We start from the raw sequence: 19,954 nt of genomic DNA, 5'->3' as shown, positions 1-19,954 counted from the left end.
AACCCTGGCAACATCCTTGTAAATCTCTTCTGAACCCTTTCAAGTTTGACAACATATTGCCGATAGCAGGGAGACCAGACCAATCAAATACAGTATTCCAAAAGTGGCTGAACCATTGTCCTGCACAGCTGCAACATGACCTTCTGACTCTTATACTCAATGCACTGACCAATAAAGGCAAAATAACATTGGAATGCTTAATCCTGAGAGTTGACTTTCAAGGAACTATGAACTTGCACCCCGAAGTTTTGTTCAGCAACACTCCCCTGGGCCCTACAATTAAATGTATAAATGAGGGTAACACCAGTATGCATCAGTTTGGTCGAATGGCCTGTTTAGTGTAAACATATCTTTTTTTATCTTTCATTTCTCGAATGGCAATGCCAGGATTTGAACTCAGGAAATGGTCCTGTTCATCTTTTCAGGTCTCACCAGTTTTCAGCAGAGCGTTGCTATGGACCGGATCCAGAGGATCATAGGTGTTCTGCAGAAGCCAGGAATGGGGTAGGTGCCAGGACAGATGGCTGCTGTCTTCCTTCTACACAGCATGGCTTTATGGCCTTGAGGACCAATTCCCTCCCTGGTAATGAGGGAGTGGCCACTGTCGGAGGGCCAATGCTGAGGGAGCGGGCACTGTCAGAGGGTCAGTGCTGAAGGAGTGCCACATTGTCACTTCCACTGTCCTGAATCCACATTTCTGTTTAAAATGTCTGCAAGGCGCTTCACTGAGGCATGGAGGAAGTGGACACCAACTAAGTGGGAGGAGGAGGGAAGGGTAACAGATTAGGAGTTGGGGATGGGGGGGAGAAAGAGGATGAGTTTGGGCAAAATGTTAGCCAATAGCAAGGTCAGAGTTTGAAATGGGGCTGCAGGGAGATGGTGGGGCCTACGAGTGTGGGATGTAAAGAGAGGCAATACAGAATCAAAGAAATTATGATCTTAGTGATTGAAGAAGGTCTGGAAATCAGAGGTAGACGAGAGTCAGTGCTGGTCCGAAGATGTGCAGTTTAGGGTGGATTGGCCATGCCAACTTGCCCAGGGATATGCAGGCTAGGTAGCCATGGCAAATGTAGGGTTACAGGGAATAGGGTATGGGTATTTGGAATGCTCTTCAGAGGGTCAGTGTGGATTTGATGGACCAAATGACCTGCTTCCACACTGTAGGGATTCTATAAGAGGTGGATTTGAAAATGAGAAGTTCAAATTCATAGTATTTGTCAGTTTGGGTATCTGAAAGCGAGGAAACAGGAGGCAAGCAGAGATCCCAGTCGCAGTTTGACGCTGTGTGCAGCATTGGTTGTTTGTAGTCAATGGCAGGCAGTTTACAATGAAATCGGGTCCATCTTATAAGCTTCTGGTGAGCACCAGGCCTTGATATCAAGAGCGAGTCTAGCCTTGTATAAATGCAGGCATTTACTCATTTTTGTGTGCTGCAAAATATGTTACTCATGCAATTTTCATTCTCTCTTGCCTCCCCCCCAACTTCATATAAAAAGGGAGCGTTACTTAGGCACACTGCTTCAAGTGGAAATGATGCTGAAGGTTTGGTTCCCTCATGTCACCATGGCAACGCCAGGCACTGAAGGCTCTGGGCCTACAGGAAGTGGATGCAATGCAAGAAAGGTACATAACCCTGATGGGTCAGGGCCCCAGTAACCATAGCAGAGGAGGCCATTCAGCACAGCTTTCCGGCCATAAATGTTGACCCAACAGACGTTTTAAAAACAAAAGATTGGCTAACCAATCCTCTTTGTACAAGAGGCAACTGGGGATGGGAAATAAATAATGGTCTAAAAACCCATGAATGAATTTTTTTTAAAAAATGTGGTCATACAGATGTACAACATAGAAACGGACCCTTTGCAACTTGTCCGTGCCAACCAGACATCCTAAATTAATCTAGTCCCATTTGCCAGCATTTGGCTCATAGCCCTCTAAACCTTCCTATTCATATATCCATTGAGTTGCCTTTTAAATGTTGTAATTGTATCAGCCTCCATGTCTCCTTTGGCAGCTCATTCCATACACTCACCACCTTCTGCGTGAAAACGTTTCCCTTTCGGTCCTTTTTAAATCTTTCCCCTCTCAACTTAAACCTATGCCCTTTGGTTCTGGACTCCCCCACACTGGGGAAAAATACCTTGTCTATTCACTCTATCCATGCCCCTCATGATTTTATAAACCTCTATAAGGCCATCTATCAGCCTCTGATACTCCAGGGAAAATAGCTCCAGCCTGTTCAGCCTCTCCCTATAGCTCAAACACTCCAACCCCAGCAACATCCTTGTAAATCTTTTCTGCACCCTTTCAAGTTTCACAACATCCTTCCTATAGCAGGAAGACCAGAACTGAACACAGTATTCCAAAAGTGGCCTAACCAATATCCTGCACAGCTGCAACATGGCATCCCAACTCTTATACTCAGTGCAATGACCAATATAGTCAAACATACCAAATGCCTCCTTCACTAGATAAAAACTGAAACCACTGCAGATGCGGTAAATTAGAATTGCTGGTAAAGCTCAGCAGGTCTGGCAGCATCTATGGAGAGAAATCATTTCGGGTCCAGTGACTCTTTCTCTAAACTGATCCTTTTTCATTACTCTGTCAGAGGGGTTCAAGAGGTCATTAGGGATGGGAAACAGTTAGCCTGCATCTTGTGAAATTAAGAGTGGAAGGGAGCCCACAGGACTGACTGGTAATTGCCATTGTCTTTTACCAAATTGACTTTTGCCCAGCATAAAATGTGGTTTTCCTTTCACCCCCAGCAGTTTCGGACCGGGTCATCGGAGACCAGTTCCTCGTGGGAGTCGCTTTCTCCTTCCTCGTCCCGAAGACAATCGTTCAGTGACAGTGGCCCCCAGGATCAAGCGGGTACCTCATCGTCATCCGGGAGCTGGGAGGAGAGGCCTGAGCTCCGGGAAGGTCCAGCAGAAGGGGTCGCTTCTTATGGTGACCCAGGAGGACTGTCTGACCGCTCCCAAAACCTGCAGTGTCTCACTTTGGTCATGCAGGACAGCCCAGAACTCCCCTCCTCCACCCGCTCTGGCACTCTCTGGCCGGTCCAGGGGGCCTGGGCTTCCACCGTCAGGACCCCAGCCTGCCAGAGGCGTCCAGGCAGGAGCAGCAGTGCACCCCCATGCCTCCCCGCCAACCATAGCAGTGCCACATCCTTGCCCCTTGTCTTGTCGTGCGATTCCATCGTGCTGTTGGATCTGTCAGAGGCTTACGTGCGATGGAGCCAGAAGTAGGTCCAAGTTCAGCCAGCTCAGGCCTCCTCCCAAGGACTTTTTAAGAGAGGAATATCTCAAAGACTTGCATTTTTATAGTACTTTTTTGCCACCTCAGGATGTCCCAGTCAATGAAGTCTGTGTAATCACTGTAGAAAAAGCAACCAAATTACATGCAGCAAGCTCCCATGTAACAATGGAGACTTGTGTTGGATTTGATGTTTGTTGAAGCATTAATATCAGACACTACAGAGAAGTCCTTTCCCATAGTCTTCCTCAAGGATATTTTATGGCCACTCGAGATGGTGGATGGAGCCATAGTTTATTGGTGTTCCGTCTCTGACAGTGCCCACTCCCTTAGTGCTGACCCTCCTATGGTGCCTGCTCCCTCAGCACTGAACCTCTGACAATGTCCGGACCCTCATCATTGGCACTACAACAGTGCAGTGCTCCCTCAGCACTGACCCTCTGACAGTGCCCTTTTCCTTGTCACTGGCACTCCAACAATGCTACGCTCCCTTGTCGCTGGCACTCCAACAGTGCGGCACTGGCAATCCAACAGTGTGGAGATGCAGAGACCACTGCCTCAAGTGCCCTTAACTCATCTGGCATTGTGATACAATCTGCTTGTCAAGTCTGGATAGAGCGCACTGTTTTTCCTGGGTAAGGTTTGGAGGTTTGGGAATACTTTGAGGGGAAAAGTTCTTTGTGGATTTGACAGAGCTTTCCAGCAATCAATAGGACATAATTTTGTGTGACCAACTTTCTTTCTCTTGGGTCATTCAGCCTTCATCTGCCAAACTACTCAATGATACCTTTGCCTCATTTTGAGAGGTGTTTGCTTTGACAACTGAATAATTGCGTGGGTTTATTTTAATTGTTTAGTGACCAACTGGTGAAGAGGTAAATCCTTCCACAATTCTCGAGTAAAAGATTATAGGCTAAAGGAAAGCTATCGGCCAAAATGGTGTGTAAAAATAATAACAGAAAGTTTCCTTTACGTAAGAAACTGGAGTGAGCTATTTGGCCCCTCGAGCCTTGTTTGACCTTTGATCAGATCTGGTCCTGGCCTTGATTTCTTCTCTGCACCCTTGCCTGCTGCATCAATCAGAAATCTGTCTTAACTCGAGCTTTAAGTATATTCAGTGATCCAGCCCCTGCCACACTCCGCAGGTGAAAATGCCATGACCCTCTGAGGAAAGAAATTCCTTTTTGTCTTCCAAGGGAGAACCCTCATTCTGAAATTATGAACCCTCGCCCCCACCGATTCTAGATGAGGAGAAACACTTTCCAAGAATAGCCTCAATAGCTTCTATGGTTTAATAAGGTGACTTTTCATTTTTATAAAACACAATTGAGTACAGACCAAAGCATTCCTCATGGGAGCAACCCCCTTTCTTCCCAGGAAACAATCTTTCAAGTGAAGGACCCTTCTCTAAAGAGTCATAAGAGATGGAGAGCATGAAACAGACCCTTTAGTCTAACTGGTCCATGCTGACCAGATATCCTAAATTCATCTCGTCCCATTTGCCAACATTTGTCCAGAATTCTATTCCTTAAACCCTTCCAATCATGTCCCCATCCAGATGCCTTTTAAATGTTGTAATTGTACCAGCCTTCAGCACTTACTCTGGCAGCTCATTCCATACATGCACCACCCTCTGTGTGAAAAAGTTAGGTCCTTCTTAAATCTTACTCCTGTCACCTTAAACCTATGCCCTCTAGCTTTGGACTCTCCTCCCCTATAGAAAAGACCTTGACTATTCACTGTATCCATACCCCTCATGATTTTTATAAACCTTTTATAAGGTCACTCCTCAACCTCTGATGCTCCAAGGAAAATAGCCCCAGCCTGTTCAACCTCTCCCTATACCTCAATTCCTCCAACCCCGGCAACATCTTTGTAAGTCTTTTCTGAACCCTTTCAAGTTTGACAACATCTTTCCTATAGTAGGGAGACCAGAATTGAGCACAGTGTTCCAAAAGTGGCTTAATCAATGTCCCGTACAGCTTCAACATGACCTCTCAACATCTACACTGACCAATAAAGGCAAGCGTACCCAACACCTCCTTCACTATCCTATCTACCAGCGATTCTAATTTCAAAGAACTATGAACCTGCATTTCAAGGTCTCTTTCTTTGGCAACATTCCCCATGATCTTACTATTAAGTGTATAAGCCCTGTCCTGATTTGCCCGATGAAAACACAATGCCTCACATTTATCAAAATTAATCTACTTCTGCTATTCCTCGGGCCATTCAATCAAGTTTCTAGATGAGAAAAGACTTTGATTCTTTCAAGGAACACCTCAGGAGCTTCTATGCTTTAATAAGGGCACTTTGCATTCTTGTAAAACTCCTAATGGGGAGAGACCCTTTCTTCCCATGAAAGAGTCTCTGAACTGAACAACCCTTCCCTAAAGAGGCAATGTTTCTTCCCCCTACATCCCCAAGAATTATAAGTCAAAATGGGCAGGAACTCAATAAAAACATAGTGACAATGCTGAACTGCTGTCCAATCGGTGAATGGATGTGTTGGGTGACCCATACCAGGAGGGGAGGAATGGGGCAAGGAGGTCATGTGATGCAATCTCCAGGAATATTGTCAGGCAGGAGTTGGCCACCCTAACAGTGGGGTGAGGGAGGGAATAAGGGCTCTGTTAGCACTAGCTGGTTCTGGTGCTCTTTTAAAATGGACTGAGGGGTTCAAAGATTGTGCTCCACCCCCGTATGTCTGTATCAGGAGCGGGGTGGGGGCTTCCTCACTTTCTGAACTCCCCCACCACCCAAAATGTTTAAGCCCCTCATTTATTTGTGATGCAATTGTAGTTGGAGTAGATGAATTGTGGAGTGATACTGTAACAAATCAAGTCACCTCCAAAATAATAAAGGCTCTTGTGAAATTTGGGTTCTCTGGGTCTGTGTATCATTTTCTTTCTGTGTCTCATTTTATTGCCATACCCAATACAGTATATAAGAAATGACATAGAGGCAGTGGAAAAGGTCTCTTTCAAAAAGAGAAAGCTAAGGGGGAGAAGGTGGTGACCTGATCAAGGTCGTTTAAAATTCATAAATTTGATAGTGAAATACAGACATTGCTGTAGAACCACAGCATGTCTGGCAACATCTGTGGAGAAAGAGCAGATTAAGTGATGGGTGTGGGTACGGTTACAACATTTAAAAGACATTTGGAACAGGACACGAATAGGAAATATTTGGAGGGATATGGGCCAAACGCAGGCAGGTGGGACTAGTTTAGTTTGGGATTATGTTTGGCATGAACTGGTTGGACCAAAGGGTCTGTTTCCATGTGGCATGACTCTATAGTGATCCTCCTTCAGTTTTTCCAGCAATTTCTGTTTTTAAACCCAGGGACCTGGGTTTGATATCCCCCCTCGAGTGTCTGTGTGGAGTTTGCACATTCTCCCCTGTGTCTCTGTGGGTTTCCTTCAGGCGCTCCAGTTTCCTCCTACAGTTCAAAGATGTGCAAGTTAGGGTAAACTGGCAAATTAAGTCCAGGGATGTGCAGGTTAGGTGGATTAGCCATGGGAAATATGGGGTTACAGGGATGGTGTACGGAATAGTTCTGAGTGGGAGGCTCTTCCGAGGGTTAGTGTGGACTTGAGCCAAATGGCTTACTTCAGCACTGTAGGGATTCTATGTTTCAGATTTCCAGCCTACACAGCACTTTGTTTTATTTAAGGAGTTTGATAGGGCAGATGTAGTGATGATGTTTCCACTTGTGTGGGAGAACTAGGGGTGGATCATAAATATAAAACAGTCATTGATTAATCTAATTAGGAATTCAAGATAAATATCTTTCCCCCTGCCAGAGAGCAGGAACAATGTACAGATGACACAGACAGGTGGAGGGACAGGTAGTGTTGAGGAAGTGGGTGGCTGCAGAAGGACTTGGACAGGCTGGGAGAGTGGGCAAAGAAGCAGCAGATGGACTACAACGTGGGAAAGTGTGTGATTTTGCACTTGGGTAGGAAGAATCGAGACATTAGCCATTTTCTAAATGGGGAAATACTTTGGAAATCTACTAAAAGGGACTTGGTCCTAGTACAGGATTCTCTCAAGGTTAACATCAGTTGGCAGTCAGGAAGGCAAATGCAATGTCAGTGTTCAAGAGGGCTAGAATACAACAGCAAAGATGTATTGCTGAGACTACCTACGGTTCTGGTTAGACTGTATTTGGAATAGAGTGAACATCTCTGTTTGATCGATTTCAAAGATGTCACTTTAGCTCACTGAATTTCTGCCTTTTATCTACATGCCTTTTCTTTCTTATGTTGTTGTTGCATGTGTGGACCATGACTTGGGACTACTCCTCCTCCCCCTTAAGAATTGCAAAAACACGATGTGAGACATCACAAACCCTGGGAGCTGGGAGACAACACACCAATCATAAATGTGTCCCCTACCCACTGAATCTGCAATCTGTTTCCCTCACTATGAAGTCTCCAAAAATAATGCTCTCTTCCTCTTTTCCCCTACCCTTCTGAGCAACAGGAAAAAACTCTGTGCGAGAGATCTGTACCCCAATTTAAGGGTGGATGAGCTGGTGTTGGAGGGAGTCTGGAGGAGGTTTACAAGAATGATCCTATGGATGATGGGTTTGTTATATGAGGAGCCATTAAGTACCCCCTGTAAATACTGACAGAGTCCACCTGAAGACTTCTTTGAATACTGAGACTCTCTACCCCCCCCCCCCCCGCCCACCAACTCCTGTAAATACTGACACTCTCCACCCCACCCTCCGACCCCCGTAAATACTGACACTCTTTCTAGAGAACCTCTTCTATGACTATAAGTACTGGCACAAGCAAATCCCTGTAAATACTGATAAGACTCCCCAAGACCCTTTATAGAATCAGACACACTCCCTGAGACTCCCTGTATATACTGACATGTAGCTGGAGAACCCCTGTAAAGACAGATGCTCCCAAAGATCTGGTGTTAATCTGCATTTCTTTCTTATAAGAGGTAATCCCTGTGGAAACTATAGTTTCACACAGGGAATCCTATTTTAATATCGGAACCCCCCCTCCCCCAACACACACCCCTAACAAAACAGAAAGCTGGTTGTAGTTTGTGATGGGGTTGGGCAAACATTCACTTGTAATTCACCTTAGGTACTTTGTCATGGAGCTGTGAGTTTATAGGACGCACAGGTAACCATGGAAATGGTTTGGAGTGTCTGTCAAACATGTCACAGGTTTTCATGCTGGGAGTGGGCAATGGCACTGTTAAGCACGTTTGAGGCCAGCACTGAAGAATGCCAAGGGGCCATTCATTGTGCAAGCCCACACGGCTGACAGTCTGTGGCGGGTATTGCCATTCTTCCCTGGTGCAATCAAAACCCTATGCCGTCCCAGCTGTTTTACTGTCTTTTGGACACAGCTGCCCTTTGCCTCCATGGCTATTCAACTACAGTGGGCATCTCCATGACCTTCACTAACATCCATGCCCCAAGTTACTATCCTCAATAGCACAGGGCAATACAGAGGTACCCTGGGAGTGCCAAACCCCAGCTGCTTGACTGAGGGAACAGGTTTTGCAGTTCAGCCCCAGCACACTTCTGCTTCCCTCGCTCTGACCTTCACACCTCAACCCCTCCTCTGCTCCCTCTCTCTCAGATCACGGAGGTGAGCGTTAACAGGAGGCAGGATTTGCAAGGGCTCTTGCAGCCAGTCTAGGTGTGGGATGAATTTCCCGCACAGATGCTCACTCTCCATTCCCCGCCAGGGCGGTGTACCCTCTGGGGTGCGTGCAAGCTTCTTGTTTTCATACTATCGTCAAGCATCTAATGCTGCTGTTTCCGACCATGCAGAAGTAATTGACCATGGCAGTCCCTGCATCTGTCAGCTGTGCCTTGCAATTCATCCAGACGTCGCCCTGAGAACATAATTCATACATTATTCAGACGATGGCCCCTCGTGTGGTCCAGATGATTTCCAATCAGATCACACTAATAATTCTACATAAATATCTTTGCAAAAGGATTCTAAAATGTTGTTTTAACTTATTCATCATTTCCCTCACTCTATCCCATTAAAGTACTGTTCTTTGAATTTGTGTCTTCGGCTCTCGCTCCTGTAATTTGCCTCCTAATATATTCAATCTCTCTCAAATTCACTCTCTTTTGTGCCCTGTTTGGACTTTCTTGATTTGTCTTTTCCTGTTTCCACTTTGTTCTCCCACTCTTGACAATCCCTGCCTCTCAGTTTCACGATCTTCCTCTCTGTCTCTTTAATTCTTCACATGCTACTCTCTTCCACACTCTTGTGGCTTCTATCAAAATCTTCCTCAGTTTTACTAAATCTTTGCGTTCTATTTCCTTTGTGTCCCTCCCTCTCTATTCTATTCTCCCTGCTTCTCTCTCCCACTATCCATTTCACTCTTTCTCTTTGTTTTTCTTCTTCTGTATTTCTTTCCATGTTTTTCTCCTTGTGAGGCCACATTTAGAATACAGAAATTGACCTTTCGGTCCAACTTGTCCATGTCAACCAGATTCAATTCTGACCCTGAGTTGTAACATCTCCAAACTGATTGATTTAAAACTTTTATTTTAGTTCAAAATCTAAATTATAATACTGAGCATCGGATCATGAGATTCCAGCAGAGAATCACCACCTTCATCAAATGTTCAACAGAATGTGATGAGGAAGCAGTTAGCACCATTTATTCTAAGGTAGGTCTGCAGGATTAAACAAGGACTGAACATAGAACAGTACAGCACAGTACAGGCCCTTGATTTGTGCCGACCTTTTATCTTCCTCCAAGATCAAACCAACCTACATACCTTTCATTTTACTATCATCCATGTGCCTATCCAAGAGTTGCTTAAAAGTCCTTAATACATCTGACTCTACTACCATTGCGGCAGTGCATTCCACGCATCCATCACTCTCCGAGTAAAGAACTGACCTCTGATATCTCCCCTAAACTTTCCTCCAATCACTTTTAAATTGTGCCCCCTTGTGATAGACATTTCTGCCCTGAGAAAAAGAGTCTCACTATTCACTGTATCTATGCTGCTCATCATTTTGTATCAGGTCACCTCTCATCTTTCTTCGCTCCAATGAGAAAAGCCCTAGCTCTCTCAACCTTTCTACATAAGACATGCCCTCCAGTCCAGGCTGCATCCTGGTAAATCTCCTCTGTACCCTCTCTAAAGCTTCCACATCCTTCCTAAAATGAGACCACCAGAACTGAACACAATATTCCAAGTATGATCCAACCAGGACTCTATAGAGTGGCAGCATAACCTCAGAGCTCTTAAAGTCAATCCCCCGCTAACGAAGGCCAACACACCATACAACATCTTAACAACCCTATCAACTTGGTGGCAACTTTGAGGGATCTATGGACATGGATCCTAATCCCATCCCCTTGATCTGCTCATTAACTACAACTGGAGGAGCTGACAGAGTTTTAGAGGGATGTAAGGGCTGGGAGGAGGTAACTGAGTTAGGGAGGGATGTAGTGTCTGGAGGAGGTTACAGAAATAGGCAGGGGGTGCAGGGGCTGGAACAGGTGACAGAGACGAGGAGGAGTTTAGGGTCTGGAGGAGGTGACAGGGATAGTGAGGGGGTGTCGGAGCCGGAGGAGATTACAGAGAAAGGGAAGGGGTGTAGATGCTGGAGAAGGTGACACAGATTGGGACGGGTGTAGATGCTGGAGGTTACAGTGATGGGGAGGGGTGTAGGGCCTGGAGGAGGTGAAAGAGACTGGAAGGGGTGCAAGGGCTGGAAGAGGTGACAGAGACCAGGAATGATCTAAGGGCTGGAGAGACCAGGAGGGGTTTAGGGCCTGATGGAGCTTGCAGAGATAGGGAGTGTGTAGGGGCTGGAGGAGGTGACAGAGATAAAGGGGTGTATGGGTCAGAGGTGACAGAGACAAGGAGGAGTGTAGGGGCTGGAGGATGTTACAGAAGAGCATTGCAGATATCGTGTGGGTGATGTCAGGGAGGAAAAAGGAATCACAAGCTATCTGTAAATAGGAATGGAGAATCTGAAAATCATTCCTGCTCCAGTAACACCTCACTGTGGGAAAGGTGCACATGGGTTGCTGAATGGTATGGGGACTAAGAGGCTAGACCAGTCCTGACCTACTGTGAACACCACACTCCCTATTGGCTTTGTAGGGAGTCCAGTGCTAATTCACCAAAATGTAGATTATAGTCTAGATTACAAAGTGAGGCGACTTAAACGTGGCAAATACTTCCTGGAATACAGGGCATTATGAATTAATTATGGTTTTTGTCTGTGGGAATTACATGAGGAATCAATGAGATTGGGTTAGAGGAACATCCAGCAGCAGGCACAAGTGGAGGGGATGCAATGTTTTAAATTCAGACACAGGGAATCCAGAGAGTTAGAAGCATTCAGGTCAGATCAAGTTGCAAAGGGAACACAGACAGGCAGAGAGCGAATACATGTCAGTCGGGATGAAGTGTAGAATGGTGCAGGAGGCTCGCTCCTTCATTCTTCTCTAGCTTACCCTCCTCCCAGACCCCTAACCGTGGAAATTCACAGTCTGTGGATTCAAGAACAAGTCCAGCACTGCCCCTGCGCTGTGATGGTTTCAAAATCAAATGTAAACTGGAGTGACAGGGCAAGGTGGGGAAGCTGGTAAAGCTGGAGGGGATAGGGGTGGGGGTGGTGAGAATGGGTCACGGACTGGCATCTGATTGATCTAAGTGTTTGCAGCCCCTACTCCAGCTCATCCCCTCCCCATTCAGCACTCCCCACTCCCATGTGCTCAACACAATATCAAAATCTGACAGCACCAGCTGCCATCCTAACTCGCTCAGCCCTTGTTCTATCCTTTGTTGTTAACCCCTTGTGTTATCGAGGGGAAACAGGAAAAGAGGCAGCTCAGCTCCCTTCTGGGTTTTAAGCCCTGCACCTAGCACTTGGGAATTCAGCCTGGCTCACCAAGAAAGTGCCACACTGTCTGAGGGTCAGTGCTGAGGAAGTGGGTACTGTTGGAGGGCCAGCGCTGAGCAAATGGTCAATGTCAGAGGTTCAGTGCTGAGACAGTGCCGTGCTGTTGAAGGGTCAATGCTGAGGGAACACCGCACTGTCCCTGGGTCAGCACTGAGGAAGCGCTGCATCAACAGAGGGTCAACGCTGAGGGAGTGCTGCATTGTCAGGTGATCAGTGCTAATTGGGTGTTGCACTGTTGTAGGGTCAGTACTGAGGGAGTACTGCAGCGTGTTGATTGTGAAGGAGTACTGCACTATTAGTGAGTCACACTATCATCAGTAAATTCCTTCCAAGATAAGACATCACACCAGATAGGATCCTGAGGGAATGTCCCCAGTGTCTAGATCTGGAGGACGCAGTTAATAAGAGGATGTGAAGTTGAGATTGAGATGAAAATTTCTCTCAGACATTCGTGACTTTGTGTTAATCACTGGTGGACGGTGGTGGAGGAGTAGTCACTGAATATCTTTAAGATCGAAATTCTTAACTACAAAGGAGTCAAGAGGTCAATGGGAGCTGTGGACGCAGGCGGATCGGTGGTTATAAGTGCCAGAACAGGCTCAAGGGCGCAGATGTCTTGACCTGTCTTGAGGGTGAGAAAGGCATTAGAGAAATGCACATTAGTCAGTCAGACTTCCCAAAAGTATGTGCAGGTTCCAGCCAGCTATTGTTGGTTGTCATTGCTGTTCTTCCCGCTGGAGCATATTCATTATCAGAGGACAGTTATGGCACAAGGTAACGACTGAGTCTGTTGTATCAGTGCTAATTCTCTGAAGGAGTAATTTACACACCTCTTTCCTGTAGCCTCACACTCTCTATCCCTTTTGGATAATGATCCAATTCCCTTTTGATTCAATGGACAGCGCATCCCAGACCACAACCATTCGCTGTGCACAATAATGTTTCTCTTCATGTCGCCTTTGCCAATTACCTTCAATCTGTCTTTTGATCCTTCCACCAGTAGGAATCCACTCTGTTCAGATCCCTGATGGCTTTTAACATCTCAACAGAATCTCTTCCTTTTTCCAAAGAGAGCAGTGTACTTTATCTGATCTATCCTCATCACTGAAGTCTCTCATTCTCGGAACTATTCTCACAAATCTTTTATGCATTTTCTCCCTCTAAAGCTGATCATGTCCTTCCTGAAGATGCAGGACTGTAGTCAAGACCGAATAAGTATTTATATAGACTTTCTTGCTGTTGTACTCTGCCTCCTGTCGCTAACACACAATCTACTTTTATCTGTCGGAGGTGAGTGGATACTACAGGCTAGGTCACCGGCTCCGCAGCTTGAGAATCACTGTTGTGGGCACAAATCCATCATCTGGTGATTATGTTGTGATACCAGTACAATTCACCTTTTAAATATATCCACCTCAACTCTGGGATCCTGTCTGGCAGTGCATTCCTTTAGTGGGGGGCTGTGTGTGTTTGTATGTGATTAGATTACTTACAGTGTAGAAACAGGCCCTTCGGCCCAACAGTCAACACCAATCTTCCGAAGAGCAACCCACCCAGACCCATTCCCCCTACATTTACCCCTTCACCTAACACTACGGGCAATTTAGCATGGCCAATTCACCTAACCTGCACATCTTTGTGACCATGGGAGGAAACCCACGCAGACAGGGGGAGAATGTACAAACTCCACACAGACAGTTGCCTGAGGCGGGAATTGAACCCCGGTCTCTGGCGCTGTGAGGCAGCAGTGCTATACTCACAACCTCGGCATTGGTGTGTGTGTCTTTCAGCTTTAAGTGTGGCAACCAGTTTCAGTCTGCTCTTCAGGGATCCCAATCTGCTTCAAGGTGATCCAACTGGCTTTGCGGTGATCCCAGTCTGTTTTTCACTGATCCCAGACTGCTTTGTGGTGATTCTAGCCTTCTTTGCTGTCGGCCTGGTACATTCTGCAGTGATCCCAATCTGGTGATCCTGAACTGTGTTTAGGTGATTCTGTTCTAGTTCACCTCAATCACAGTCCTGATGAAAGGCTGAAACCCGAAACGTCAACTCTTCTACTTGGATGCTCCCTGATCTACTGTGCTTTTCCAGTGTCACACTTTTCCACTCTGACTCTCCAGCATCTGCAGTCCTCACTTTCTCCTCCTTGATTACAGTCTGTCTCATGATGTTACTAGTAAACTCGGCAGCGATTCCAGATTTGTGGGGAATCCACTCTACTTCTTGGTTATCAAGTCCTGAATTGTGATGATTCTGGCCTACTTCATAGTTATCCTTGTCTGTTTCATGGGGATCCAGGCCTGTTTCAGTCTGCTTCATAAGAAAGAGCAACGGGAGTAGACAATCTGGTTCTTGAGCTTGCTCCACCATTTAATAAGATCATGGCTGATCTTTTCATGGAATCAGCTCCACTTAGCTGTCTGAACAACATAATCCTTAATCCCTTTACTGTTCAAAAGCCTATCTTTGCCTTAAAAAAAATTCAACGAGGAAACCTCAACTGCTTCACTGGGCAGGGAATTACATAGATTCACAACCCTTTAGAAGAAGCTCCTCCTCAACTCAGACCTAAACCTGTTGCCACTTATTTTGAGGCGATGTCCCCTCGTACTACTTTCATCCACCAGTGGAATCAGCCTCCCTGCTACTAGCTGATCGATTCCCTTCATAATTTTAAAACTTTCTGTAAGGTATCACCTCATTCTTCTAAATTTCAATGAGCATAGTCCCAGTCTTCACAATCTCTCCTTATAAGCCAATTATTTCAACTCTGGAATCAACCTAATGAACCTCCTCTGCACCCTGTCCAGTGCTAGTACATCCTTTCTCAAGTAAGGAGACCCAAATTCCAGGGGCAGCCTCACCATCACCCCATACAGCTGCAGCATAACCTCCCTGTTTTAAAACTCCATCCCTCTAGCAATGAAGGACGATATCCCATTTAGCGTCTTCATAACATGCTGCACTTGCAAAATCAACTTTTTGTGATTCAGGCACACGGACACACAGATCCCTCTGCACAGCGGCAGTTTTCACCACTTAAATAGAGACATCGAGACATATAGCACGGAAACGGGCCCTTCGGTCCAACCCGTCCATGCCGACCAGATATCCCAACCCAAACTAGTCCCACCTGCCAGCACCCAGCCCATATCCCTCCAAACTCTTCCTATTCATATACCCATCCAAATGCCTCTTAAATGTTGCAATTGTACCAGCCTCAACCACATCCTCTGGCAGCTCATTCCATGCACGTACCACCCTCTGCGTGAAAATGTTGCCCCTTAGGTTTCTTTTATATCTTTCCCCTCTCACCCCAAACCTATGCCCTCTAATTCTGGACTCCCCGACCCCTGGGAAAAGACTTTGTCTATTTATCCTATCCATGCCCCTCATAATTTTGTAAACCTCTATAAGGTCTCCCCTCAGCCTCCGATGCTCCAGGGAAAACAGCCCCAGTCTGTTCAGCCTCTCCCTGTAGCTCAGATCCTCCAACTCTGGCAACATCCTTGTAAATCTTTTCAGAACCCTTTCAAGTTTCACAACATCTTTCCGATTGTTATTCCTACCACAATGCTGCCACACCTGCTGAGATTCTCGAGTAATTTGTTTTAGTTTTAGATTTCTAGCTCAAGTTTGGCCACCTTACAAGTCTATCCTCTGGTGGTCACGTTGTGATACCTTAATTCCTTGTTTTATTTTACCTGATCCCAGCCTACTTGACCCTGGTGCCTTTCCTTATGTACCATGCTACCAACATCTACATCCAGAGGGTCATTAGTTGCCATTTCTGTTACCTCCAGTGGAATGCCACCAAAAGACATATATTCCCTTCCCTTGTCCAGCTTCCGCAGGGACCATTCCCTGCAGACACACTGGTCCACTCTTCCTTCACTCCCAATGCCTCCCCACAGCCTCGTGGCATCTTCCCCTGTAACCACACAAGGTGTAGCACCTTCTGTTTACTTCCTCCCTCCTCAGAATCCAAGAGCCCAAACATACCTTTCAGGTAAAGCATTGATTTACGTGCACGTCAATCAATGTAGTATACTGCACTAGCTGCTCACAATGTGGTCTCATCTACATTGGCAAAACAAAGTGTAGACTGGGTGACTGCTTCGCAGAACACCTACATTCTGTCTGTAAAAATGATTCCGAGCTTCCAGTTGCCTGCCACCATGTTTCTTTGGATAACATCCCTGTCTTAGGTTTGCTACAGTGCTCCAGTGAAGTTCAGTGTGAGCTGGAAGAATGACACCTCATTTTCTGCTTGGAAACTCTACAACCTTCTGGACTCAACATCTAGTTCAACAATTTTAGGGCTTCAGCACCTTCTCCCATGCTTTCCCCCACATCCACAAACCAGACCTTATTATCACATAGTCTTCTATTACACACAACTCATTGTTAGCCACTAATAGTCTCCATTAGTAGCTACTAATTCCCCTTTGCTGGCTGTTATCCACTGTTTTTCTTTGGGCTCTATCATTTACTACTTACCCATTTCCCCTCACCCTAATTTCTGCATAAAAACTGACCTTTACCTAGCTACCATCACTTCTGAAGAAGGGTCACAGGAGTTGAAACATTAACTCTGATTTCTCTGCACAGATGTTTCCAGACCTGTTAAGTGTCTCCAGCGATTTCTTTCTTTTACGCTTCACCTTGATCCTAATCTTTTTCACTGTGATCCCAGTTTGCTTCACTGTGATCCTGCACTTCTTCACTGTAATCTCAGTCTGGTTCCCTGTGAACCTGGTCTGTTTCACCTTGAACCTGTTTTTTCCACCATGATCCCAATCTGCATCACCATCAGCCCGGTCATCTTCACCACGATGCCAGTCTTTCTCACTGTGATCCCAGTCTGCCTCGTAACGATGCGCCTTTTTTACTGTGATCCTGGTCTTCTTTACAGTGATCTCGGTCTGTTTCACCGGGATTCCAATCTTCTTCACCATGATTCTGATCTGCCTCAGTGTGATCCTGGTCTTCTTCACTGTGATTCTGGTCTGCTTCACTGTGATCCCGATCTGCCTCAATGTGATCCTGGTCTGCTTCATTCTGATCCTGGTCTTCTTCACTGTGATCCAAATGTGCATCAATGTGATGGCTTCACCATGATCCTAATTTGCTTCAATGTGATCCCGATCTGCTTCAATGTGATCCCAGTGGGCTTCACCATGACCCCGGTCTCCTTCACATTGGTCCTGGTCTGATTCACAGTGATCCCATTGTGCATTAACGTGATTCTGGTCTGCTTCACTGTGATCCTGGTCTGCTTCACCGTGATCCCAACCTAGATTCAATGAGATCCCGATCTGCTTCAGCGTGAACCCAATCTGCTTCAGCTTGAACCCGATCTGCTTCACCGTGAACCCGATCTGCTTCAGCGTGAACCCGATCTGCTTCAGCGTGCTCCCAATCTGCTTCAATCTGGTCCCGGTCTGTTTCAGTGTGGTCCCGGTCTGTTTCAGTGTGGTCCTAATCAACTTCAATGTGGTCCCGATCTACTTCACCATGATCCCAATCTGCTTTAATGTGGTCCTGATCTGCTTCAATGTGATCCCAGTCTGCTTCACTGTGATCCAGATCTGATTCACAGTGATCCCAATGTGCATCAATGTGATCCCAGTCCGCTTCACTGTGATCCAGGTCTCCTTCATAGAGATCCTGGTCTGATTCACAGTGATCCTAATGTGCATCAACATGATCCTGGTGTGCTTCACTGTGATCCTGATATGCTTCAATGTGATCCTGGTCTGCTTCAATGTGATCCTGGTCTGCTTCACTGTGATCCCAGTCTCCTTCACTGTGATCCTAGTCTGCCTCACTGTGATCCTGACCAGTTCTAAAGAGATCCTGGTCTGCTTCACCGTGAACCCGATCTGCTTCAGAGTGGTCCTGGTCTACTTCAGTGTGGTCCCGGTCTGTTTAATTGTGAACCCGATCTGCTTCACTATGATCCCAATCTGCTTCCCCCTGAACCCGATCTGCTTCACCGTGAACCCTATCTGCTTCACCGTGAACCCGGTCTGCTTCACCATGAACCCGATCTGCTTCACCATGAACCCGATCTGCTTCACCATGAACCTGATCTGCTTCACCGTGATCCCGATCTGCTTCACCATGAACCCGATCTGCTTCACTATGAACCCGATCTGCTTCCCCCTGAACCCGATCTGCTTCACCATGATGCCAATCTGCTTCACCGTGAACCCGATCTGCTTCACCGTGATCCCGATCTGCTTCACCATGAACCCGATCTGCTTCACCATGAACCTGATCTGCTTCACCGTGATCCCGATCTGCTTCACCGTGAACCCGATCTGCTTCACCATGAACCCGATCTGCTTCACTATGAACCCGATCTGCTTCCCCCTGAACCCGATCTGCTTCACCATGATGCCAATCTGCTTCACCGTGAACCCGATCTGCTTCACCGTGAACCCGATCTGCTTCACCGTGATCCCGATCTGCTTCACCGTGATCCCGATCTGCTTCACCGTGAACCCGATCTGCTTCCCCCTGAACCCGATCTGTTTCACCGTGATGCCAATCTGCTTCACTATGAACCCTATCTGCTTCACCGTGATCCTGATCTGCTTCCCCCTGAACCCGATCTGCTTCACCGTGAACCCGATCTGCTTCACCATGATGCCAATCTGCTTCACCGTGATGCCAATCTGCTTCACCGTGATCCCGATCTGCTTCACCGTGATCCCGGTCTACTTCACCGTGAACCCGATCTGCTTCACCGTGAACCCGATCTGCTTCTGTGATCCCGATCTGCTTTACTGTGATCTTGATCTGCTTGTATGTGATCCTGATCTGTTTCACCATGATCCCGATCTGTTTCTATGTGATCCTGGTCTGCTTAACTGTGATCTTGATCTGCTTGTATGTGATCCTGGTCTGCTTCACCGTGATCCCGATCTGTTTCTATGTGATCTTGGTCTGCTTTACTGTGATCCCGATCTGCTTCTATATGATCCCCGTCTCTTTCACTGTGATCCTGGTCTGCTTCACTGTGATCCCAATCGGCTTCACAATGATCCTGGTCTGCTTCACAGTGATTCTGATCTGCATCAATGTGAGCCTGGTGAGCTGCACCGTGATCCCAATTTGCTTCAGTGTAATCCCGGTCTGCTTCACCGTGATCCCAATTTGCTTCAACATGGTCCCAGTTTGCTTCGCTGTGATCCCGGTCTGCTTTACTGTGATCTTGATCTGCTTGTATGTGATCCTGGTCTGCTTCACCGTGATCCCGATCTGCTTCTGTGATCCTGGTCTGCTTCACCGTGATCCCGATCCGTGATCCTGGTCTGCTTCACCGTGATCCCGATCTGCTTCTATGTGATCCTGGTCTGTATCAATGTGATCCCGATCTGCTTCTATGAGGTCCTGGTCTGCTTCAATGTGATCCCGAGCTGCTTCACCGTGATCCGGTCTCCTTCACCGTGATCCCGATCTGCTTCACCGTGATCCCGATCTGCTTCACCGTGATCCCGGTCTCCTTCACCGTGATCCCGGTCTCCTTCACCATAATCCAGACCTCCTTCACCGTGATCCCGGTCTGCTTCACCATAATCCAGACCTCCTTCACCATAATCCAGACCTCCTTCACCGTGATCCCGATCTGCTTCACCGTGATCGCGGTCTGGTTCACCGTGTTGCTGGTCTTCTTCACTGTGACCTGGAGCTTCCTCAATGTAATCCTGGTCCGCTGACACACCCCTGTCTGGGTAGGAGAGAACGGATAACACCGA

At 46.7% G+C, this 19,954-nt stretch overlaps 1 protein-coding gene across 2 annotated transcripts in view; it reads left to right on the top strand.

Annotated features, from left to right (window-relative positions):
- The window catches only part of LOC122544701 (circadian-associated transcriptional repressor-like), a 17,091-nt gene extending 8,582 nt beyond the window's left edge, over positions 1–8,509 (top strand). Inside the window, exons 4-7 of one of the 2 annotated variants that reach the window (XM_043683983.1) lie at positions 426–504; positions 1,497–1,623; positions 2,769–3,565; positions 8,499–8,509. In XM_043683983.1, coding sequence (XP_043539918.1) covers positions 426–504; positions 1,497–1,623; positions 2,769–3,251 — 689 coding nt within the window. In that variant the 3' untranslated portion in view covers positions 3,252–3,565; positions 8,499–8,509. The remainder of the gene's footprint in view (positions 1–425; positions 505–1,496; positions 1,624–2,768; positions 3,566–8,498) is intronic. The other variant, XM_043683984.1, reaches the window with a different exon arrangement.
- Positions 8,510–19,954: the final 11,445 nt, after the last annotated feature.

This window comes from Chiloscyllium plagiosum, chromosome 51 (genome assembly GCF_004010195.1).
Source record: "Chiloscyllium plagiosum isolate BGI_BamShark_2017 chromosome 51, ASM401019v2, whole genome shotgun sequence".
Taxonomy (NCBI): domain Eukaryota; kingdom Metazoa; phylum Chordata; class Chondrichthyes; order Orectolobiformes; family Hemiscylliidae; genus Chiloscyllium; species Chiloscyllium plagiosum.
The sequence above is the reverse complement of the archived record's forward strand: the minus strand, read 5'-3'. Positions and strand labels throughout refer to the sequence as shown.